At 42.2% G+C, this 23,159-nt stretch overlaps 1 protein-coding gene across 2 annotated transcripts in view; it reads left to right on the forward strand.

Moving 5' to 3' along the window:
* SRI (sorcin) overlaps positions 1–6,058 on the forward strand; it is a 32,809-nt gene extending 26,751 nt beyond the window's left edge. For both annotated transcript variants that reach the window (XM_053714018.1, XM_053714020.1), the window contains exon 8: positions 5,898–6,058. In XM_053714018.1, coding sequence (XP_053569993.1) covers positions 5,898–5,924 — 27 coding nt within the window. In that variant the 3' untranslated portion in view covers positions 5,925–6,058. The remainder of the gene's footprint in view (positions 1–5,897) is intronic.
* The last annotated feature ends 17,101 nt before the right edge of the window (positions 6,059–23,159 follow it).

Here is a 23,159-nt window from a genome sequence, read left to right on the forward strand (position 1 = left end):
CCAGTCATTCTCTTGCACCCAACTAATAGATAGGATGTGTGAGAGGACTGTGGTTATTAAACTTAGTTTTTATTTCTTCAATCAAAAGTTTGTTGTTTTAAAACGGCACCGGAGTGTGTTGTTTTTTCTCAGGCAGCATTTGAAGAAGAAGCTACCTGAGTTTTGTGTATGATCTTAGCGGACGTAACTAAGATCCATTTGCTGTTCTCGGCCATTCTGAGGAGTGAGGTAACTTCAGAACAGGGGACAGCGGGCAGGTTCACCTGCAAAGAGGTATGTTGCAGTATATTATTTTCTAAGGAATGGAATTGACTGAGAAAATACTGCTAATACCGATATAATGTAAGTACAGCCTTAAATGCAGTAGTAGCAACTGGTATCAGGCTGATATGTATGTATGTTTTACAATTAAGTATTTCTGGGGAATGGCACTTCATTGGGAAAATACTGTATGCATATAACTTTTAGCCTAATCTGCAGTGTGAGCGACTAGCAGCAGGCTTTTTAATGACATTTCATAAATTAGATTTTAAACGTTTGCTGGCATGTTAAATCGTTTAATTATCTGAGGTACTTGGTGAAAAATTGTTTTGGGCGTTATTTTCCACATGGCTGTCGTTTGTTTTGAATTAAAACAGTTTACTGAGCTTCCTTCACTGTTGTATTGTGAGTGGAAGGGGCCTATTTTGGCGCTTTTACTACACATTAGAAATTCAGTCAGTCTGCCTTCTTCTCCCTGCATGGTCCAGGACGTCTCTACAGAGCTCAGGGATCTTCCAAACTAGTTTTGAGGGAGGTAATCACTCACAGCAGACCTGTGAGACTGTGCTTTGACTGTGATAAAAACGTTTATATTTTCAATTGTTATCCGTTTTTTCTGATATTAAGGGTTAATCATCCATTGCTAATGAGTGCAATCCTTTGCTAAATTTATGCATTTACTGTGAAATTTTGGTTTCTATAACTAATCCGGTTCATTGTTGTTCAACTGTGACAGTTTTTGTGTGCTTCTTAAAGGCACAGTAACGTTTTTTTATATTGCTTGCAAATTTATTTGAAAAGTATTTTCCAAGCTTGCTAGTCTAATTGCTAGTTTGTTTTAACATGTCTGACACAGAGGAATCTCTTTGTGCAATATGTTCAAAAGCCGATGTGGAGCCCAATAGAAATTTGTGTACTAATTGCATTGATGCTACTTTAAATAAAAGTCAATCTGTACATTTTAAGAAAATTTCACCAGACAACGAGGGGAAAGTTATGCCGACTAACTCTCCTCACGTGTCAGTACCTGCATCTCCCGCTCAGGAGGTGCGTGATATTGCGACGCCTAGTACATCAGGGCGGTCACAAATGGCAGAACATGAAGACGGAGAGCTTCATTCTGTGGGTGACAGATCTGATCCAAATAGACTGGACTCAGACATTTCAAATTTTAAATTTAAGCTTGAGAACCTCCGTGTATTAGGGGAGGTATTAGCGGCTCTGAATGATTGTAACACGGTTGCAATCCCAGAGAAAATGTGTAGGCTGGATAAATATTTTGCGGTACCGACGTGTACTGACGTTTTTCCTATTCCTAAAAGGCTTACAGAAATTATTAACAAGGAGTGGGATAGACCTGGTGTGCCCTTTTCTCCCCCTCCTATATTTAGAAAAATGTTTCCAATAGACGCCACCACACGGGACTTATGGCAGACGGTCCCTAAGGTGGAGGGAGCAGTTTCTACTCTGGCTAAACGCACCACTATCCCGGTGGAAGATAGCTGTGCTTTTTCAGATCCAATGGATAAAAAGTTAGAGGGTTACCTTAAGAAAATGTTTGTTCAACAAGGTTTTATATTACAACCCCTTGCATGCATTGCGCCTGTCACGGCTGCGGCGGCATTCTGGTTTGAGTCTCTGGAAGAGACCATTAACTCAGTTACATTGGATGAGATTACAGACAAGCTTAGAGTCTTTAAGCTAGCTAATTCATTTATTTCCGATGCCGTAGTACACTTAATTAAACTTACGGCTAAGAATTCAGGATTCGCCATTCAAGCGCGCAGAGCGCTGTGGCTTAAATCTTGGTCAGCCGATGTGACTTCTAAATCTAAATTGCTTAACATACCTTTCAAAGGGCAGACATTATTTGGGCCCGGTTTGAAAGAAATTATCGCTGACATTACTGGAGGTAAGGGACATGCCCTACCTCAAGACGGAGCCAAACCAAGAGCTAGACAGTCTAATTTTCGTGCCTTTCGTAACTTCAAGGCAGGAGCAGCATCAACTTCCTCCGCTACAAAACAGGAAGGAACTGTTGCTCGTTACAGACAGGGCTGGAAACCTAACCAGACCTGGAACAAGGGCAAGCAGGCCAGAAAACCTGCTGCCGCCCCTAAGACAGCATGAAGTGAGGGCCCCCGATCCGGCAACGGATCTAGTAGGGGGCAGACTTTCTCTCTTCGCCCAGGCTTGGGCAAGAGATGTCCAGGATCCCTGGGCGTTAGAGATCATATCCCAGGGATATCTTCTGGACTTCAAAGCTTCTCCTCCCAAAGGGAGATTTCATCTTTCAAGGTTGTCAACAAACCAGACAAAGAAAGAGGCGTTTCTACGCTGTGTTCAAGATCTTTTGTTAATGGGAGTGATCCACCCGGTTCCGCGGTCGGAACACGGACAAGGGTTTTACTCAAATCTGTTCGTGGTTCCCAAGAACCTTCAGACCAATCTTGGATTTAAAGATCCTAAACAAATTCCTAAGAGTTCCATCGTTCAAAATGGAAACTATTCGGACAATCTTACCCATGATCCAAAAGGGTCAGTACATGACCACAGTGGATCTAAAGGATGCGTACCTTCACATACCGATTCACAGGGATCATTACCGATACCTAAGGTTTGCCTTCCTAGACAGGCATTATCAGTTTGTAGCTCTTCCCTTCGGGTTAGCTACGGCTCCAAGAATCTTTACAAAGGTCCTGGGCTCTCTTCTGGCGGTACTAAGACCGCGAGGAATAGCGGTAGCTCCGTACCTAGACGACATTCTGATACAAGCGTCAAATTTCCAAACTGCCAAGTCTCATACAGAGTTAGTTCTGGCATTTCTAAGGTTGCATGGGTGGAAGGTGAACGTAGAAAAGAGTTCTCTATTGCCACTCACAAGAGTTCCCTTCTTGGGGACTCTTATAGATTCTGTAGAAATGAAGATTTACCTGACAGAGGACAGGTTAACAAAACTTCTAAATGCTTGCCGTGTCCTTCATTCCATTCAACACCCGTCAGTGGCTCAATGCATGGAGGTAATCGGCTTAATGGTAGCGGCAATGGACACAGTACCTTTTGCACGCCTGCATCTCAGACCGCTGCAATTGTGCATGCTAAGTCAGTGGAATGGGGATTACTCAGATTTGTCCCCTATGCTGAATCTGGATCAAGAGACCAGAGATTCTCTTCTATGGTGGCTTTCTCGGCCACATCTGTCCAGGGGGATGCCCTTCAGCAGGCCAGACTGGACAATTGTAACAGACGCCAGCCTACTAGGTTGGGGCGCTGTTTGGAATTCCCTGAAGGCTCAGGGATCATGGACTCAGTAGGAGAGTCTCCTTCCAATAAACATTCTGGAATTGAGAGCAGTTCTCAATGCCCTTCTGGCTTGGCCTCAGTTAGCAACTCTGAGGTTCATCAGGTTTTAGTCGGACAACATCACGACTGTGGGCTACATCAACCATCAGGGAGGGACAAGGAGCTCCCTAGCGATGATGGAAGTATCAAAGATAATTCGCTGGGCAGAGTCTCACTCTTGCCACCTGTCAGCGATCCACATCCCAGGCGTGAAGAACTGGGAGGCGGATTTCCTAAGTCGCCAGACTTTTCATCCGGGGGAGTGGGAACTTCATCCGGAGGTCTTTGCCCAAATACTTCGACGTTGGGGCAAACCAGATATGGATCTCATGGCGTCTCGCCAGAACACCAAGCTTCCTTGTTACGGGTCCAGATCCAGGGACCCGGGAGCGGTCCTGATAGATGCTTTGACAGCACCTTGGACCTTCAAGATGGCTTATGTGTTTCCACCCTTCCCGATGCTTCCTCGATTGATTGCCAGGATCAAACAGGAGAAAGCATCGGTGATTCTAATAGCGCCTGCGTGGCCACGCAGGACCTGGTATGCAGATCTAGTGGACATGTCATCCTGTCCACCTTGGTCTCTGCCTCCGAGACAGGACCTTCTAATTCAGGGTCCTTTCAAACCTCAAAATCTAATTTCTCTGAAGCTGACTGCATGGAGATTGAACGCTTGATTTTATCAAAGCGTGGATTTTCGGAGTCAGTAATTGATACCTTAATACAGGCTAGGAAACCTGTTACCAGGAAAATTTACCATAAGATATGGCGTAAATATTTACACTGGTGCGAATCCAAGAGTTACTCGTGGAGTAAGGTTAGGATTCCTAGGATATTGTCTTTTCTACAAGAAGGTTTAGAAAAGGGTTTATCTGCAAGTTCTTTAAAGGGACAGATCTCAGCTCTGTCCATCCTTTTACACAAACGTCTGTCAGAAGTTCCAGACGTTCAGGCTTTTTGTCAGGCTTTGGCCAGGATTAAGCCTGTGTTTAAGACTGTTGCTCCACCGTGGAGCTTAAACTTGGTTCTTAACGTTTTACAGGGTGTTCCGTTTGAACCCCTTCATTCCATTGATATCAAGCTGTTATCTTGGAAAGTTCTGTTTCTAATGGCTATTTCCTCGGCTCGTAGAGTCTCGGAGTTATCGGCCTTACATTGTGATTCTCCTTATCTGATTTTTCATTCAGACAAGGTAGTTCTGCGTACTAAACCTGGGTTCTTACCTAAGGTAGTCACTAACAAGAATATCAATCAAGAGATTGTTGTTCCATCATTGTGCCCTAACCCTTCTTCAAAGAAGGAACGACTTCTGCACAATCTAGACGTAGTCCGTGCCCTGAAATTTTATTTACAGGCAACTTAAGATTTTCGCCAAACTTCTTCCCTGTTTGTCGTTTATTCTGGACAGAGGAGAGGTCAAAAAGCATCTGCTACCTCTCTTTTTGGCTTCGTAGCATAATACGTTTAGCCTATGAGACTGCTGGACAGCAGCCTCCTGAAAGAATTACAGCTCATTCTACGAGAGCTGTGGCTTCCACGTGGGCCTTTAAGAATGAGGCCTCTGAACAGATTTGCAAGGCTGCAACTTGGTCTTCTCTTCATACTTTTTCCAAATTTTACAAATTTGACACTTTTGCTTCTTCTGAGGCTGTTTTTGGGAGAAAGGTTCTTCAGGCAGTGGTTCCTTCCGTATAAAGATCCTGCCTGTCCCTCCCGTCATCCGTGTACTTTAGCTTTGGTATTGGTATCCCATAAGTAATGGATGACCCGTGGACTGACTACACTTAACAGGAGAAAACATAATTTATGCTTACCTGATAAATTCCTTTCTCCTGTAGTGTAGTCAGTCCACGGCCTGCCCTGTTTTTTATGGCAGGTCTAAATTTTAAATTATATTCCAGTCACCACTGCACCCTATAGTTTCTCCTTTCTCGTTTGGTTTTCGGTCGAATGACTGGGTGTGACGTAGAGGGGAGGAGCTATATAGCAGCTCTGCTTGGGTGATCCTCTTGCACTTCCTGTTGGGGAGGAGTTAATATCCCATAAGTAATGGATGACCCGTGGACTGACTACACTACAGGAGAAAGGAATTTATCAGGTAAGCATAAATTATGTTTTTTAAACCTTATAAATTGTGCTAGTATGACATTTAATGTTTAATTATTTTTTTTTAATTTTCCTTTATATATTAAGATCTTTATGAAATGGCTTTATAAAGTATAACATAAATGTTTATGGATTTAGTACTATACATTATAAAATTACTAACATTTGCTATTTTTCCCCCCTTACAGTTCATAAACTGCATTATGACCATCTGAAACAATGTGAAGAACAACTATGATTTGTCTGTATAGTGAAGTTAAAATATGCAAGCATCGTTTAACATTTATAGCTTCTCTATTTTGTTTTGTTTAGTTTTTTTTTAAAATAAAAATACAGATTGTAATTGTAATCCTGAGGTTTGTCTTTATTTTTTTTATATTTTTTTTTACCCTATAGCTATTAATTGCACATTTATTTTCATATTATGGCATTGCTTAAAGGGACAGTTTACTGTTCACAATGATCCACTTTACCTGCTGGAGTGTGTTAAATTATTTTACAAGTATTTATTTCCATTACCCTTATATTGGCATTTTAGCCTGTGGTATCCCCACCCATCCTGAAAGTTTTTGGCCTCAATGCCAAGCTGAGTTAACACAGCCAGTAGAAAAAATTACAGTCCCAGTGGGTTATAGAAGAGATAAAGTAATAAAATGTTAATTTTTCTATTCTCTCAAAGTATTGGTTTATGGACAGATCTAAGATAAACATGTATATGTACACAATGTGATAAAGTAATGAGATCTGATTATACCTATTATTAGCTCATCTCATTTTATTAGGTTGTGGCTTAAACACAAAATCAGCTATTTTATATACACAAACTTTAAAAAGCAAATCTCATACATTTTATACTCCACAGCTGGTATAAAGAAGTAATTGGAAACACATTAAGGGAAAAACTATTTCTCTTAAGTGTATTCAGTCCACGGGTCATCCATCACTTATGGGATATATTCCCTTCCCAACAGGAAGTTGCAAGAGGATCACCCAAGCAGAGCTGCTATATAGCTCCTCCCCTCACATGTCATATCCAGTCATTCTCTTGCAACCCTCAACATAGAAGGAAGGTCGTGAGAGGAGTGTGGAGTTTTTTATATTTAATTACTTCTTCAATCAAAAGTTTGTTATTTTTAAATGGCACCGGAGTGTGCTGTTTTTTCTCTCAGGCAGTATTTAGAAGAAGAATCTGCCTGCGTTTTCTATGATCTTAGCAGAAGTAACTAAGATCCACTGGCTGTTCTCGCACATTCTGAGGAGTGGGGTAACTTCAGAAGGGGAATAGCATGCAGGGTTTCCTGCAAATAAGGTATGTGCAGTAAATATTTTTCTAAGGAATGGAATTGACTAAGAAAATACTGCTGATACCGATGTAATGTAAGTACAGCCTTAAATGCAGTAGTAGCGACTGGTATCAGGCTGATGAATGTATGTGCAGTAAAGTAATTTTCTAAGGAATGGAATTTGACTAAGAAAATGCTTTTAATACTGAAGTAATGTATGAGCCTTAACTGCAGTAGTAGCGACTGGTAGCAGGCTTATCTATAACAATACATAACCTTTAAAATTGATGTTTTAAAACGTTTACTGGCATGTTAATTGTTTTTTTGTGAGGTACATTGGTGATAAAACTTATTGGGACATGAATTTTTCCACATGGCTGTCGTATATTTCTGCATAGAAACGGTTAACTGAGGTTTCCCACTGTTGTAATGAGTGGGAGGGGCCTATTTTAGCGCTTTTTTGCGCAGTAAAAATTCAGTCAGTCTTCCTGCTTCTTCCTCCATGATCCAGGACGTCTCTAGAGAGCTCAGGGGATTTCAAAAATCATTTTGAGGGAGGTAATCAGTCACAGCAGACCTGTGACAGTGTGTTTGACTGTGTTAAAAACGTTAATTCTTATATCGATTATCGGTTTTGGGTATTAAGGGGTTAATCATCAATTTGCTATTGGGTGCAATGCTCTGCTAACTTAATACATTTACTGTGAAAATTTGGTTGCTATAACTGATTTGGTTCATTGTTATTTCAACTGTTACAGTTCTTTGTGCTTCTTAAAGGCGCAGTAGCGTTTTTTATATTGCTTGTAAATTTATTTGAAAGTATTTTCCAAGCTTGCTAGTCTCATTGCTAGTCTGTTTAAACATGTCTGACACAGATGAATCTACGTGTTCACTATGTTTGAAGGCCAATGTGGAGCCCCATAGAAAGATGTGTACTAAATGCATTGATTTCACTTTAAATAATAAAGGTCAATCTTTATCTGTAAAGGAATTATCACCAGATAACGAGGGGGAAGTTATGCCGACTAACTCTGCTCACGTGTCAGTACCTTCGCCTCCCGCCCAGGAGGCGTGTGATATTGTGGCGCCAAATGAGAGGCCCATATAAATCACTTTACAAGACATGGCTAATGTTATGACAGAAGTATTATCTAAACTGCCGGAATTAAGAGGCAAGCGCGATTGCTCTGGGATAAGGACAGAGCGCGCTGATGATGTGAGAGCCATGTCCGATACTGCGTCACAATTTGCAGAGCATGAGGACGGAGAGCTTCATTCTGTGGGTGACGGATCTGATCCAGGGAGACCGGATTCAGAGATCTCTTATTTTAAATTTAAGCTTGAGAACCTCCGTGTATTGCTAGGGGAGGTTTTAGCGGCTCTGAATGACTGTAATACAGTTGCAATTCCAGAGAAATTATGTAGGCTGGATAGATACTATGCGGTGCCGGTGTGTACTGACGTTTTTTCCTATACCTAAAAGGCTTACAGAGATTATTAGCAAGGAGTGGGATAGACCCGGTGTGCCCTTTTCCCCTCCTCCTATATTTAGGAAAATGTTTCCAATAGACGCCACCACACGAGACTTATGGCAGACAGTCCCTAAGGTGGAGGGAGCAGTTTCTACTTTAGCTAAGCGTACCACTATCCTGGTGGAGGATAGTTGTGCTTTTTCGGATCCAATGGATAAAAAATTAGGTTACCTTAAGAAAATGTTTGTTCAACAAGGTTTTATCTTACATCCCCTTGCATGCATTGCGCCTGTCACTGCTGCTGCGGCATTCTGGTTTGAGTCTCTGGAAGAGGCCATTCGCACAGCTCCATTGGATGAGATTATGGACAAGCTTAAAGCACTTAAGCTAGCTAACGCATTTGTTTCTGATGCCGTTGCACATTTAACCAAACTAACTGCTAAGAACTCCGGATTCTCCATCCAGGCGCGCAGAGCGCTATGGCTTAAATCTTGGTCAGCTGACGTGACTTCTAAATCCAAATTGCTTAATATTCCTTTCAAAGGGCAGACCTTATTCGGGCCCGGATTGAAAGAAATTATTGCTGACATTACTGGAGGTAAGGGTCATACTCTTCCTCAGGACAGGGCCAAATCAAAGGCTAAACAGTCTAATTTTCGTGCCTTTCGAAACTTCAAGGCAGGAGCAGCATCAACTTCCTCCGCCCCAAAACAGGAAGGAACCTGTTGCTCGTTACAAACAGGGCTGGAAAACTAACCAGTCCTGGAACAAGGGCAAGCAGGCCAGAAAGCCTACTACTGCCCCTAAGACAGCATGAAGAGAGGGCCCCCTATCCGGAAACGGATCTAGTGGGGGGCAGACTTTCTCTCTTCGCCCAGGCTTGGGCAAGAGATGTCCAGGATCCCTGGGCGTTGGAGATTATATCTCAGGGATACCTTCTGGACTTCAAAGCTTCTCCTCCACAAGGGAGATTTCATCTTTCAAGGTTATCAGCAAACCAAATAAAGAAAGAGGCTTTTCTTCACTGTGTACAAGACCTCCTAGTAATGGGGGTGATCCACCCAGTTCCGCGGATGGAACAAGGGCAAGTATTTTACTCCAATCTGTTTGTGGTTCCCAAGAAAGAGGGAACCTTCAGACCAATCTTGGACCTAAAAATTTTAAACAAATTCCTAAGAGTTCCATCATTCAAAATGGAAACTATTCGAACCATCCTACCCATGATCCAAGAGGGTCAGTATATGACCACAGTGGACTTAAAGGATGCCTACCTTCACATACCGATTCACAAAGATCATTATCGGTACCTAAGATTTGCCTTTCTAGACAGGCATTACCAGTTTGTAGCTCTTCCCTTCGGGTTAGCTACGGCCCCGAGAATCTTTACAAAGGTTCTGGGCTCACTTCTGGCGGTGCTGAGACCGCGAGGCATAGGCGACATTCTGATACAAGCGTCAAGTTTTCAAATTGCCAAGTCTCATACAGAGATAGTTCTGGCATTTCTGAGGTCGCATGGGTGGAAGGTGAACGTGGAAAAGAGTTCTCTATTACCACTCACAAGAGTCTCCTTCCTAGGGACTCTTATAGATTCTATAGAGATGAAAATTTACTAGACTGAGTCCAGGTTATCAAAACTGCTAAATGCTTGCCGTGTCCTTCATTCCATTCCACACCCGTCAGTAGCTCAGTGCATGGAAGTAATCGGCTTAATGGTAGCGGCAATGGACATAGTTCCATTTGCGCGCCTACATCTCAGACTGCTGCAATTGTGCATGCTAAGTCAGTGGAATGGGGATTACTCAGATTTGTCCCCTCGACTAAATCTGGATCAAGAGACCAGAGATTCTCTTCTCTGGTGGCTTTCTCGGGTCCATTTGTCCAAAGGGATGACCTTTCGCAGGCCAGATTGGACGATTGTAACAGATGCCAGCCTTCTAGGTTGGGGCGCAGTCTGGAACTCTCTGAAGGCTCAGGGATCGTGGACTCAGGAGGAGAAACTCCTCCCAATAAATATTCTGAAGTTAAGAGCAATATTCAATGCTCTTCTAGCTTGGCCTCAGTTAGCAACACTGAGGTTCATCAGATTTCAGTCGGACAATATCACGACTGTGGCTTACATCAACCATCAAGGGGGAACCAGGAGTTCCCTAGCGATGTTAGAAGTCTCCAAGATAATTCGCTGGGCAGAGTCTCACTCTTGCCACCTGTCAGCGATTTACATCCCAGGCGTGGAGAACTGGGAGGCGGACTTTCTAAGTCGCCAGACTTTTCATCCAGGGTAGTGGGAACTTCATCCGGAGGTCTTTGCTCAACTGATTCATCGTTGGGGCAAACCAGAACTGGATCTCATGGCGTCTCGCCAGAACGCCAAGCTTCCTTGTTACGGATCCAGGGACCCGGGAGCGGTGCTGATAGATGCTCTAGCAGCCCTTTGGGTTTTCAACATGGCTTATGTGTTTCCACCATTTCCGCTACTACCTCGACTGATTGCCAAGATCAAACAGGAGAGAGCATCTGTGATTCTGATAGCGCCTGCGTGGCCACGCAGGACCTGGTATGCAGACCTAGTGGACATGTCGTCTTGTCCACCATGGTCTCTGCCTCTGAGGCAGGACCTTCTAATTCAGGGTCCTTTCAACCATCCAAATCTAATTTCTGAGGCTGACTGCATGGAGATTGAACGCTTGATCCTATCAAAGCGCGGCTTCTCGGAGTCGGTTATTGATACCTTAATACAGGCTCGGAAACCTGTTACCAGAAAGATTTACCATAAGATATGGCGTAAATATTTATATTGGTGCGAATCCAAGAGTTACTCATGGAGTAAAGTTAGGATTCCTAGGATATTGTCTTTTCTACAAGAGGGTTTAGAAAAGGGCTTATCTGCTAGTTCGTTAAAGGGACAGATTTCTGCTCTATCTATTCTTTTACACAAACGTCTGTCAGAAGTTCCAGACGTTCAGGCTTTTTGTCAGGCTTTGGCTAGGATTAAGCCTGTGTTTAAGACTGTTGCTCCGCCGTGGAGCTTAAACTTAGTTCTTAACGTTCTTCAAGGTGTTCCATTTGAACCCCTTCATTCCATTGATATCAAGCTGTTATCTTGGAAAGTTCTGTTTTTGATGGCTATTTCCTCGGCTCGAAGAGTCTGAGTTATCTGCCTTACATTGTGATTCTCCTTATCTGATTTTTCATTCAGACAAGGTAGTTCTGCGTACTAAACCTGGGTTCTTACCTAAGGTAGTTTCTAACAGGAATATCAATCAAGAGATTGTTGTTCCATCATTATGTCCTAACCCTTCTTCAAAGAAGGAACGACTTTTGCATAATCTGGACGTAGTCCGTGCCCTGAAGTTCTATTTACAGGCAACTAAAGATTTTTGTCAAACGTCTTCCCTGTTTGTCATTTATTCTGGTCAGAGGAGAGGTCAAAAAGCTTCGGCTACCTCTCTCTCCTTTTGGCTTCGTAGCATAATACGTTTAGCCTATGAGACTGCTGGACAGCAGCCTCCTGAAAGAATTACAGCTCATTCCACTAGAGCTGTGGCTTCCACCTGGGCCTTTAAGAATGAGGCCTCTGTTGAACAGATTTGCAAGGCTGCGACTTGGTCTTCACTTCATACCTTTTCAAAATTTTACAAATTTGACACTTTTGCTTCTTCGGAGGCTGTTTTTGGGAGAGAGGTTCTACAGGCAGTGGTTCCTTCCGTTTAAAGTTCCTGCCTTGTCCCTCCCATCATCCGTGTACTTTAGCTTTGGTATTGGTATCCCACAAGTAATGGATGATCTGTGGACTGGATACACTTAACAAGAGAAAACATAATTTATGCTTACCTGATAAATGTATTTCTCTTGTAGTGTATCCAGTTCACGGCCTGCCCTGTCCTTTTTAAGGCAGGTCTAAATTTTAATTAAACTACAGTCACCACTGCACCCTATGGTTTCTCCTTCTTGTTTCGGTCGAATGACTGGATATGACATGTGAGGGGAGGAGCTATATAGCAGCTCTGCTTGGGTGATCCTCTTGCAACTTCATGTTGGGAAGGGAATATATCCCATAAGTGATGGATGACCCGTGGACTGAATACACTACAAGAGAAATAAATTTATCAGGTAAGCATAAATTATGTTTTTATAGTATAATGTCCCCTTTAAGGGATATTAAACGGTGCTCTTTTGGTAAAAACAAATATGCTTTTTTTTTTTTGTTTACTTTGATTTAACAAACAACTTGATTTTTTTGTAAACTTAGCAATTAGAATTTCTCACTGTATCCCCTGCCCTCAGTGTGATAAGAGTGCAACATTTTTAAAACGTGAGTTTCATTCTGGCAGTTAAGAGCATGAGTAAATCTTTCCCTTTTTATCTAATCTATTTTCTTAAAGGGACAGTCAACCCAAAATTTCAAATAGGTAATTCCTATAAACTTGCTAATGATTATTTTGAACTATAGCGCAATTTAGTAGCCTAAAGCATTTCTAAGTATTCTTTTGTCTCGTGTGGCTGTTTAAAATGTCTGTCTGCCCCCTCCCATATTTCTTCACCAGTATCTTCATTGTGTAGCTCTCACCTAATTTTCGCCCGTACACACTCCTGTGTCACTCCCATGCTTTGCGCAGTGCGCCGATAATGCTGTAGGAAAATGAGAAGGGATTTAGAGTTCCTATTTGAAACCTCCCCCCCCCTACAGCGTTATTGGCGCACTGCGCATGCGCAAAACACGGGCATGTGTACGGGCCAAAATTAGGTGTTAGAGCTGCACAATGAAGATACTGGTGACGAAATATGGGAGGGGGCAGACAGACATTTTAAACAGCCACACGAGAAAAAAGTAAGTACTAATACTTGGAAACGCTTTAGGCTACTAAATTGGGCTATAGTTCAAAATAATAATCGTTAGCAAGTTTTATAGGAATTACCTATTTGAAATTTTGGGTTGACTGTCCCTTTAATGCTAAACCAACTCGAACTAGGGTTGTGACCGGAAGTAATGGACACTGCACAAATTATTTTTAAAAGGTAAAATTTAATTTAGATGGATGGATACTATGTAGTGAAATGATTTCTATTAAGTATATACCACTGCTTAGTGATTTTTTTTTTTTTTTTATTACAACAGTGAAACAGGCTGTTTAATATCCATTTACTATTGTACAGAGTGTGGTGGATCTTCTGTACCACCAGTTTCTACCATGCACGACACTCGTGCTGGGATGAACTCAAAACATTGGCCTTAAAAAGGCTTATATGTCCCTAGTATTCCAACACTAAATCATTAGAGTAAATCTTAAAAGGTCTCCTTGATATGAAAAGGAACCCTAATATCAAAATCTAAACGTCATTCAAATAGAGCATGCAATTTAAAAAAAAAAAACACACTACCAAGTTTACTCCATTATCAAGGATATTTTTTTTAGTGCACACTTATGGTGACACCAGCTCTAATGAGCATTGTGCAAGAGTTCACAGTATAAACATGTACCAGTCTGATTAATTGATGGCTGTCTCATAAGTGCTATTGCATTATATTTTTTTTATTATCCCCTCGGTTATGCAATTCTACTGTATTCAATGGTCCTTTTCAAGTTTATTTACTTTTAGTTTTCTAGTGTTTGTAAAGCTGTTTGTAGAATTGGAACCCATGGGAGGGGTTACTGAACACATCCATCAGATTCACACCCCATTTTTGTGCAGGTCTGCTTGGTTTTGCATTAAGCTAAAGTTCTACAAATTTTGATACTTCTAGTGGTTTTTTTTATTTATTTTTTAAAACGTGATAATAAACAAGTATTTACTGAAAAAGATGGGGTTTTTTTTTTGGGGGGGGGTTTATATGAGAAGGAAGTCGCATCAACATAACATGGCTGACAGGGAAAAGCCATTTCATGAAGTAGTTCTGTTTATTTTATGTGCTACATGTTCTAATATCAATAGAGGTATATTTAAAGGGACACTAAACGCTCATGCCCCTCCCTCTAATCGTAGGTGATGCCACTTTGGATCCAGGGTTACACTGCAGGTATCTGAGTTGTTGCACACGTGCAAGCAGATCCACTACTGGAATGTAGTGGAAGGTAAATTTCAAGATGGTAGCACCCATGACTAGAGGGAGGCGAGGGGAATACGCTGAAAGTGTGAAATCTTATGTCTGAAATGCTCATGGTTTTTCCCCCCCAAATCATTATCAGAATACCATATGCACATCATTTTAATTGCCTTGGACCTTTAGAACTATGTATCTTTAAGTCATGGTCTATTTCATATTAGATGCATCCCATGTTTTCCGTGCTGGTAGTGTGTTTGCATCTTGTTCGATCTCATTCCATTCATTTCTCTATTGGTTAAAAATAAAACTAAACTTCTTCGGTGCCTCGCATTTCCACCTTTCCTTTCACTTGCATCATACGTATTCAAAATTCTGCATTTGCAGATGGATATCAGTAGCCATTTATTATGCATCTAAATCTATCAATTTCACATTCTCTGTTTGAAGCATTGCGTTTTGATAGTGGTAACTGACAAATGTTGACACCTGCCAAATATTTTATTTTCTTGTGCGTTCCATGCTCTGATCTTCCCACATTAGTTAGAGCTGCTTGTTTTGAACTTTTGAGACAGCAGCAAATATTATTCTAGGAAAGGGAATTAGTCTTTCACTACAGCTCTTGGTCTAGTATTCTTATACTATTAGTGAATCTGACTGTTGGACTGCATGATTCTGAGTTTTACATTCTGACAAAATTCCATATTGCTGTTGGCTTAGTGTGTGTTCTGGTTTTAAAGGGACATTAAACCCAAAAAAAATTATTTCATGATTCAGATGGAGAATACCATTTTAAACAATTTTTTAATTTACTTCTATTATCTAATTTGCTTCATTCTCTTGATACTTTCCTGAAAAGCATATCTAGATAGGCTCAGTAGCTTCTGATTGGTGGCTGCACATAGATGCCTCATGTGATTAGCTCACCCATGTGTATTGCTATTTCTTTAACAAAATATCTAAAGAATGAAGCAAATTAGATAATAGAAGTAAATTGGAATATTGTTTAAAATTGTATTTTTCATCTGAATCATGAAAGAAATGTTTTGGGTTTAATGTTCCTTTAATTTCATTCTCTAGACCAGTGCTTTCCAAACTGTGTCGTGACACATTAGTGTGTCGGCGGCAGTGTATAGGTGTGTCCCTGCTTCAGCACAAATTTTTTTATTTTTTTAATGCCTGCTATGCATATCACTAAGTTGACACGTGATTGATTACCTAGTGGGTCACAGATCATCTTAACCTATTGGCGCAGCTTAGCGAGAAATTAAACTATTCCCATTGGCGGCACATTGGCTCCTGGCTGCATGTGTAGTCTTCTCAATCGGTTTGTGACTGCACGTGTAGTCAGTGAGTGGGACAGCAGTGTGCTTGCAGCGCGGGCAGTAGTCAATCGGACTCACCGAGCTCTGAGGGCGGCAGCTTAAATGCTGAGCTGAAGTCAGTGTGTGTTGTGTTTTTTTTTTATTTTTTTTGCAGCTAGCTACCAGTAGTGCATTGCTGTTCTTGCTCTTGATATATGGATAGGAAGTGGAAGCTTAAAAATGCTTGATGATGAAGAGTGTCTTTATCTTATAATCCACCAAATATTCAGAAACTGTTTTCATCAGCAACCTCATACATCCCATTAAAATAGTAAGTAGCTATTGGTGGTGGTGTTCTTGCACATACATACTGTTACTTGTAAATACATTTTGTTATTATATAATTTATGTATGTGTCCGTATCTCTTAAAACAAGTTGGTTTAACCTCCTGTTTGCTAGTACAACTGAATTACTGTGTCACAAAATGATGTAGGTCTAAAAAGTGTCACCAACATGAAACGTTTGGTAAGCTCTGCTCTAGACACTCGGATAAATTTTGCGAAGACATTTTTTTTCCTTTCTTTCATTATCCAGATAGAGAATACAACTGTAAATTTCCAATTTACTTCTATTATCAAATGTTCTTTGTTCCATTTTATTCTTTGTTGGCGATACCTAGATAGGTAGCTTGCACGTGCCTGAAGCACTACAGAACAGGAACTAGTGCTCTTGCTAATGTGTAACAAAACTGCTGCCATATAGTGCTGCAGACACATGCACATTCCTGCGCTTACCTCCTTGCTTTTCAACAAAGGATAACAAGAAAATTAAGCAAAATGTATAATAGAAGTAAATTGGAATGTTTAAAAGTGTTGGTTCTATCTGAATGATGAAAGAAAAAAAATGAAAGCTGAGAGGACAGTCCCATAGAATTTGAGTGACCTTGTACATGGGTAGGGGGCAAAAATAAAATTTGCATGAAAAAGCTGCTTGTTGTACACATTTTGATGTGCGTAGTTTTTAAAAAAATGTCATTTTGTTTGAACCACGAAAGAAAGAATATGGGTAGAGTGTCCCTTTAAGTATTTTTTTTTGTTCTGGGTAGAGGCCCTGCGCTGTCAATCTGCCTAGGGACCTGCACTGGCGCCTCTAATGTTCTTGTTATCATAAGGAAACACATAAAAATAAGGCCCAGTTCAATTCAACTGTTCCTAATTGTCAGCATAATTCTTCATTATATAAATAGTTGTTCCAATAGTACAAATGATATATTGCAATATATACAAGGTTATAGTGCTCCACATTAGTGGATTTATATATATAGAATTTAACTTTGATATAGTTATGGATAAACTCAGTGCCCACTTTGTGCCCAAAAGAAATGTGATTCATGAGAGAGCTTGTTTTCACAAACGTAATCAGCGTGTGGGAGAATCTGTGGAGTCCTTTGTGCGCAGCCTGTATGAATTAGCTGAATTCTGTGAGTTTGGTGTTGCTAAAGAAGAGCAAATCAGAGACAGAATAGTTATTGGAATTGCAGATGCTGAAGTCTCCCTGAAGCTGCAGTTAGAGCCTGATTTAACGTTAGACGGGGCTATTAGGATGGCCCGCCAGAGTGAACTGGTGAAAAAGCAAAGTGCTGATCTGAGGTCTGAGAGTATGGTGGATGAAGTGCAACAGTCCAGGAAAACTGCTAGTGAAAGGCACAGTGTGAGCGGTAGATCTTTATATAATGGACAGGCCTAGAAGTGGATGGGCACAGCATGCCCGATGCACACGGTGCTACCGTGCCCATGATCACAGTGTTATATGCCCGGCCAGAGATAAAAGATGCAGAAAATGTAACAGAATGGGCCATTTTGAAGTGGTGTGTAAAACTGAATACATTAAGGAGATGCAGGTGGACAGTGACCAGGAGGGTCAGGAAGTGTCTTTTGTGGGGTCTGTTGTGGAACGGCCAAGCTCAGAAGAAGATTGGAAAGTTACTTTTACTGTAATGGGAGCCAAAGTTGATTTTAAGATTGACACAGGAGCAGATATCACTGTAATGTGTCTTGCTGCATTTATGAAACTGCCTCGACAGCCCCAGCTGGTGAAGGCTACTATAAATGTCCATAGTCCCGGTGGCCGCATTGATTGTGCGGGGATATTTCTTGCCAGCTGTGAGTACAAGCAAAGAAAATTCACCATGTGGGTGCATGTGATTCGAGGCCAGTGTGTTAGCAATTTATTGAGCAGAAAAGCAGCCTGTGATTTGGGCCTCGTGGCCAGAGTAAATGAGATCTCCGAAGATATGTTTGGCGAATTGGGCCTACTGAATTGCAAGCCAGTTCGTATAGCACTTAAAAGTGATGCAGTCCCATACAGTATTTCTACTCCCCGTAGAATTCCGTTCCCGCTCATGCCTCAAGGGGAGAAAGAGCTTATATGCATGAAGTCTATGGGGGTTATTGAAGAGGTTGTTGAAGCAACTGACTGTGGGGCATTGTACCGGTTGCAAAGAAAAATGGAAAGGTGCGCATCTGTGTGGACCTGAAAAGGTTGAATGAGGCAGTGAAGAGAGAGATTTGTGCTGCCGACATTAGAAGACACAGCTCCAAAGTTGGCTGGGGCGAAGTTCTTTTCTAAATTAGACGCTTCTAGCGGCTTTTGGCAGATCCCCCTGGATCCAAAGTGCCACAAACTGACTACTTTTATCACACCGGTAGGTCGGTTTTGCTTCTGCAGACTCCCCTTCAGGATATCCTCTGCTCCAGAAATTTTTCAAAGGGAAATGAGTTCTCTCCTAAGTGACCACGGGGGCACGGCTGTCGTCATGGACGACATTCTGGTGTATGGGTCTACAGCGGAGGAGCATGATCAGCGTTTAAGTTGTGTGCTGCAGGCTGTCAAAGAGTCTGGGCTGAAGTTAAAGAGAAATGCTATTTTAGAAAAACTGATTATGTTACTTTGGGCATATCATCAATGGGGATGGCATCAAGCCAGACCCCGAGAAAATTTGTGCTATTGAACAGATGAAAAGTCCTTCTGATGTACATGAGCTGAGACAGATATTGGGCCTTGTAAATTATGTGGGCAAGTTTCTTCCAGATTTATCAACAGTTCTACACCCTATCACAGAGTTGCTAAAGAAAGATGTTGCCTGGGTCTGGGGGAAAAAGCTTTTATGCAGGCCAAGTCCCTGCTGGGGTCTGCCCCAGTGCTGGGGTTCTACAACCCTTCCAAAAAGACTGGTTAGTGCTGATGCAAGCAGTTATGGGTTGGGGGCTGCTCTCCTGCAGTTAAATGAAAATAAACTACAGCCCATCGCCTATTCCCACACATTGACGGCTGCAAAGTCAAAATACGCTCAAATTGAGAGAGTGCCTGGCTGCAGTTTGGGCCTGTGAGCGCTTTCAGCGTTATCTAGTGGGTTTGGAGAAATTTAGTCTGGAGACTGACCACAAACCGCTAGTCCCTCTAATCAACTCTTATGATATCAACAAAACACCCTTAAGATGCCAGAGACTTTTAATGAGACTGCTCAGGTTCAATGTTCAGGCAGTGCATGTGCCGGGGAAACAACTGGTTGTGGCGGATACACTATCCAGGCTCCCGCTGGCTGCTGCTGAAGAATCCTCCACTGAATCTGATGTGAAAGTGTATGTTGATTCAGTTCTGGCCTCTAAGTCCATTTCTTAAAGGAAACTGGAGGAGATAAAGAAAGAGACATATTTGGACACAGATCTGCAAGAGGTTATAAAGTACATAAAAGAAGGCTGGCCCGAGAGCCGGGCAGCCTGGATGTCTAAGTTCTTTCCAGCCAGAGAGGTCGCAGCTCACGGAGCTGGAGGGGTTGGTGCTGTTCCAAGACCGCATCGTAATTCCTGTCAGCATGAGGACGGAGATGTTGAACAGAATTCACGATGGCCACTTAGGCATTACAAAGTGCAGAGAAAGGGCAGCTACAGCTGTGTGGTGGCCTGGGATCAGCTCCGACATTGCAAATCACGTGTCTAAATGTGCCTTTTGCTGGGAACGCCGGCCTACTCAGAGAAGGGAGCCCTTGATTTCTACTCCGCTGCCTGCGGGGCTGTGGCAGAAAATAGCTGCTGATTTGTGTGAACTGCATGGGAAAAAGTTCCTTGTTGTGATCGACTACTATTCCAGGTATTTGGAAATTGCACCTCTGAATGATATCACAAGTCAAGCCGTTATCATTCGTCTGAAGAGCTTGTTCGCTCGGTGGGGCATTCCAATGGAGCTGGTGAGTGATAATCGTATGCAGTTCGCTTCTACAGAGTTCAGTGCTTTCAGCAGGGAATATGACTTTGTACATTCCACGTCATGTCCACATTATCCGCAGGCCAAAGGAATGGCTGAAAGGGCAGTTCAAACAACAAAATTAATTCTAAAGCAATCTGAGCCGTACCTAGCCCTCTTGTCATACAGGGCGACACCCATTCAAGCCACCGGGTTTAGCCCAGCACAGCTGATGCTAGGATGCCAGATTCGCACCACTTTACCCTCAGTGGGTGTCTTCAAGCCACCTGGCCCTGTTCCTCGGGACGAAGTCCTTAGGAGGGATGAAGAGGCCAAAAAGGGTTATGAGAAGAAATGGAAGACGCCTGCTACGGTAATTGGACGCTCTCCAGAACCAAGGTCTTATACAATCCTTACTGATGGAGGGACGGTTACACGCCGTAACCGAAGACATCTTCAGCCTGTACCTGAGAGTCTGGAACCGGATGCCTCAGTACCACCGCCGGTGGGATCCCCTGTTCTAAGAGACGTGCCTTCCCCTCAGCAAGATAACAGCGGGGATATATCTTTGCCTCCAGCGGACTCTTATTCACCATTTTCTGTATCAGAGGACAGTTCATGCAAATTTACATCAAGCGGAAGAGTGGTGAAACTTCCGGTCTGATATAGGGACTGACTTTAGCTAGAACAGTGACCGGAAGTATGGGCAGAATAATCCCATGGTCACTGTGGACTAGGGTAGTCTACCCCGATGTCCAAGTCTGGATGTAATTTATGTGTTTATATTTTCTGAACCTATTTGTTTATATATTGTTTGAAAAAAATGTTGTTGCATACTCTGTTCATATACCTTGTTGTTTGTTATATTCAAATGTATGCTTCGCCTTTGAAGAAGGGGAAGATGTGATGAGAGCAGGATGTGATGACACTAGTTTGGGGCGGGGCTTAGGTCCGGTAGTCTGTGTCAGTTAGTTAGTACAATCAACCTGAATAGATGTGTGTTTCTGTGCTCTGTAATAAAATAGAGTTGTACCATCATTGTTGTGTCCTGCATATGTCCTGCATCTCATGACAGAAATAAAAACAAATGATTACAGTTGTAGGACCAGCCATTAAGCCAGTGCTCCCTATCCCTGGCATGGCAAATGAAAGCAGGGCAGCACCTCTAGGTTTTTTTTTTTTTAGGTTTTCAAAAGCTTTATTCAGGTAAAATAGATACAATACCTTCATACAGCAATTGGAATTGTATACATTGGGTAAATGATAGTTTGTTGAATAGCAGGCAATTAAGCCCCATGCTTAGTCGGCAAGTGGAAGGTATGCGTACAGTCTAGATAGATATTCACATCATACCCTTGAGACTACAAATAAAAATAGTTATTCCAACCTAATTAAAATAAACAATCTGAAGTAAACTATATAACAACCATTTCAGCTGAGACACAAGGTTAGAAAGGGAGGGGAAAGGATAGCAAGAGGGGGAGGGGGGGGGAGGAAGAGGTCCGCCTGGGCTAAGATCATTCGTCAGTTTTTACTTAATTATCTAAGATAATTTATGAGTGGAGAAGGGATTACCAGTAAAATTGGATATTGTGGAATATTGGCAGGCAGTTATTTTTGTAGTATGAGTATTCCTCTACTAGGAGGAGTTCAGATGTATTGTGTAGCCAATCTTGCACAGTCGGCACGTCTAGAGACTTCATCTACGGGCGATAAGCAATCTGGCGCTGTTTAAACAGTATTGGAGGATTTTCCATTTAATTTTACACCCTTTAGCTGGTCTATAGCTAAATAAGGCAGTGAGAGGAGATAGGCAGAAGTGGTCTCCTAAAACAAGTTTCAGATATTTCGTTATGTCTCTCCAGAAGGGGAGCAACTTAGGACAGTGCCACCATATGTGGGCCATCGTGCCAGGAGACCCACAACCCCTCCAACATGTCGCGTTTGTATTGGGATAAATTTGTTTAAGTCTGTCTGGGGTGAGGTACCAACGGTACAAGATTTTGTGGTTCATTTCCAAAACCCTGGGAGAGGATGATGATTTAGAGGATTGGTAGAATATGTTTTCCCATTGTTCTTTAGATACAGGGAGGCCAAGGTCCTCCTGCCAATGGGAATCATAGGATGACGGGGGTAATTTAAGGGTAGCATCTAGTAGTTTTTTGGTAATCGATAGGGATCCCCTGGGTACCGTCCCCTCATAACATAAGCGCTCAAAACGTGACATTTCCCTCAGGAGATCACTCTTGTGGGGTGAGGAGCTCAGTAAGTGAGACAACTGTGCATGGTTTAACCAGTGGGAGAAAACTCCTCCTTTAGTGTCTTTTAATTGTGATCTAGGTTTCAGGGTACCCTTGTCAGTCAGGCATGTGAACGGTATCGTCTGAGTTATGTCTATGTGCCCTGCTTCAGAGGGTATTATCCCACCGCTGAGCTCTGCATTTATTGGCACTGGGGTCATTGGTGAGACAAAAGTAGATATACCCTTATGTTTAGTCCTAATTGAGTCCCATGTCCGGAAGATATGCAAGTGCATCAGTGAAGTCCTGGCATGTGCAGGTCTGCAGTTGTGTTTGATCCAACAGAGTGGGCCTATGAAAGCAGTGTCTAGTAAGTGTGAGTCAATAGAAGCCCAAATCTTCGTAGATGTACGGTCGTGCCATTCCCAAACCTTCTGTAGTGTAACTGCTTTGTAATAATGAGAGATACAGGGGACCCCCATGCCCCCCTCCCCCATTGGTTTAATAAGGACTCTTTTACTAATACGGGGTTTGATGCTCCCCCAAATAAATGTGTTTATCAACGATTGGAGTTGTCAGGTATGATTCAGGTAGGTGAATCGGAGCGGCTTGAAGGATATATAGAATCTGGGGAAGGGTAGTCATCTTGACCGATTGGATCCTGCCCCACCAGGATATGGGTTTGTTTTGCCAAGTGTCAAAGTCTTTCCTTATCTTTAAAAGGGGTAGGTAGTTGTGTTTGAATATTTTATCCACAGATGGGGTTAAATATATCCCTAAATATTTGATTTTGTCGTGTAAGAGCTTGTACTGGCAGTGGGTTTGAAGGGCCTCAAAAATCTCTTCTCCGCATGTTTATATTAAGGAT

This window comes from Bombina bombina, chromosome 5, assembly GCF_027579735.1.
Source record: "Bombina bombina isolate aBomBom1 chromosome 5, aBomBom1.pri, whole genome shotgun sequence".
Lineage (NCBI taxonomy): Eukaryota > Metazoa > Chordata > Amphibia > Anura > Bombinatoridae > Bombina > Bombina bombina.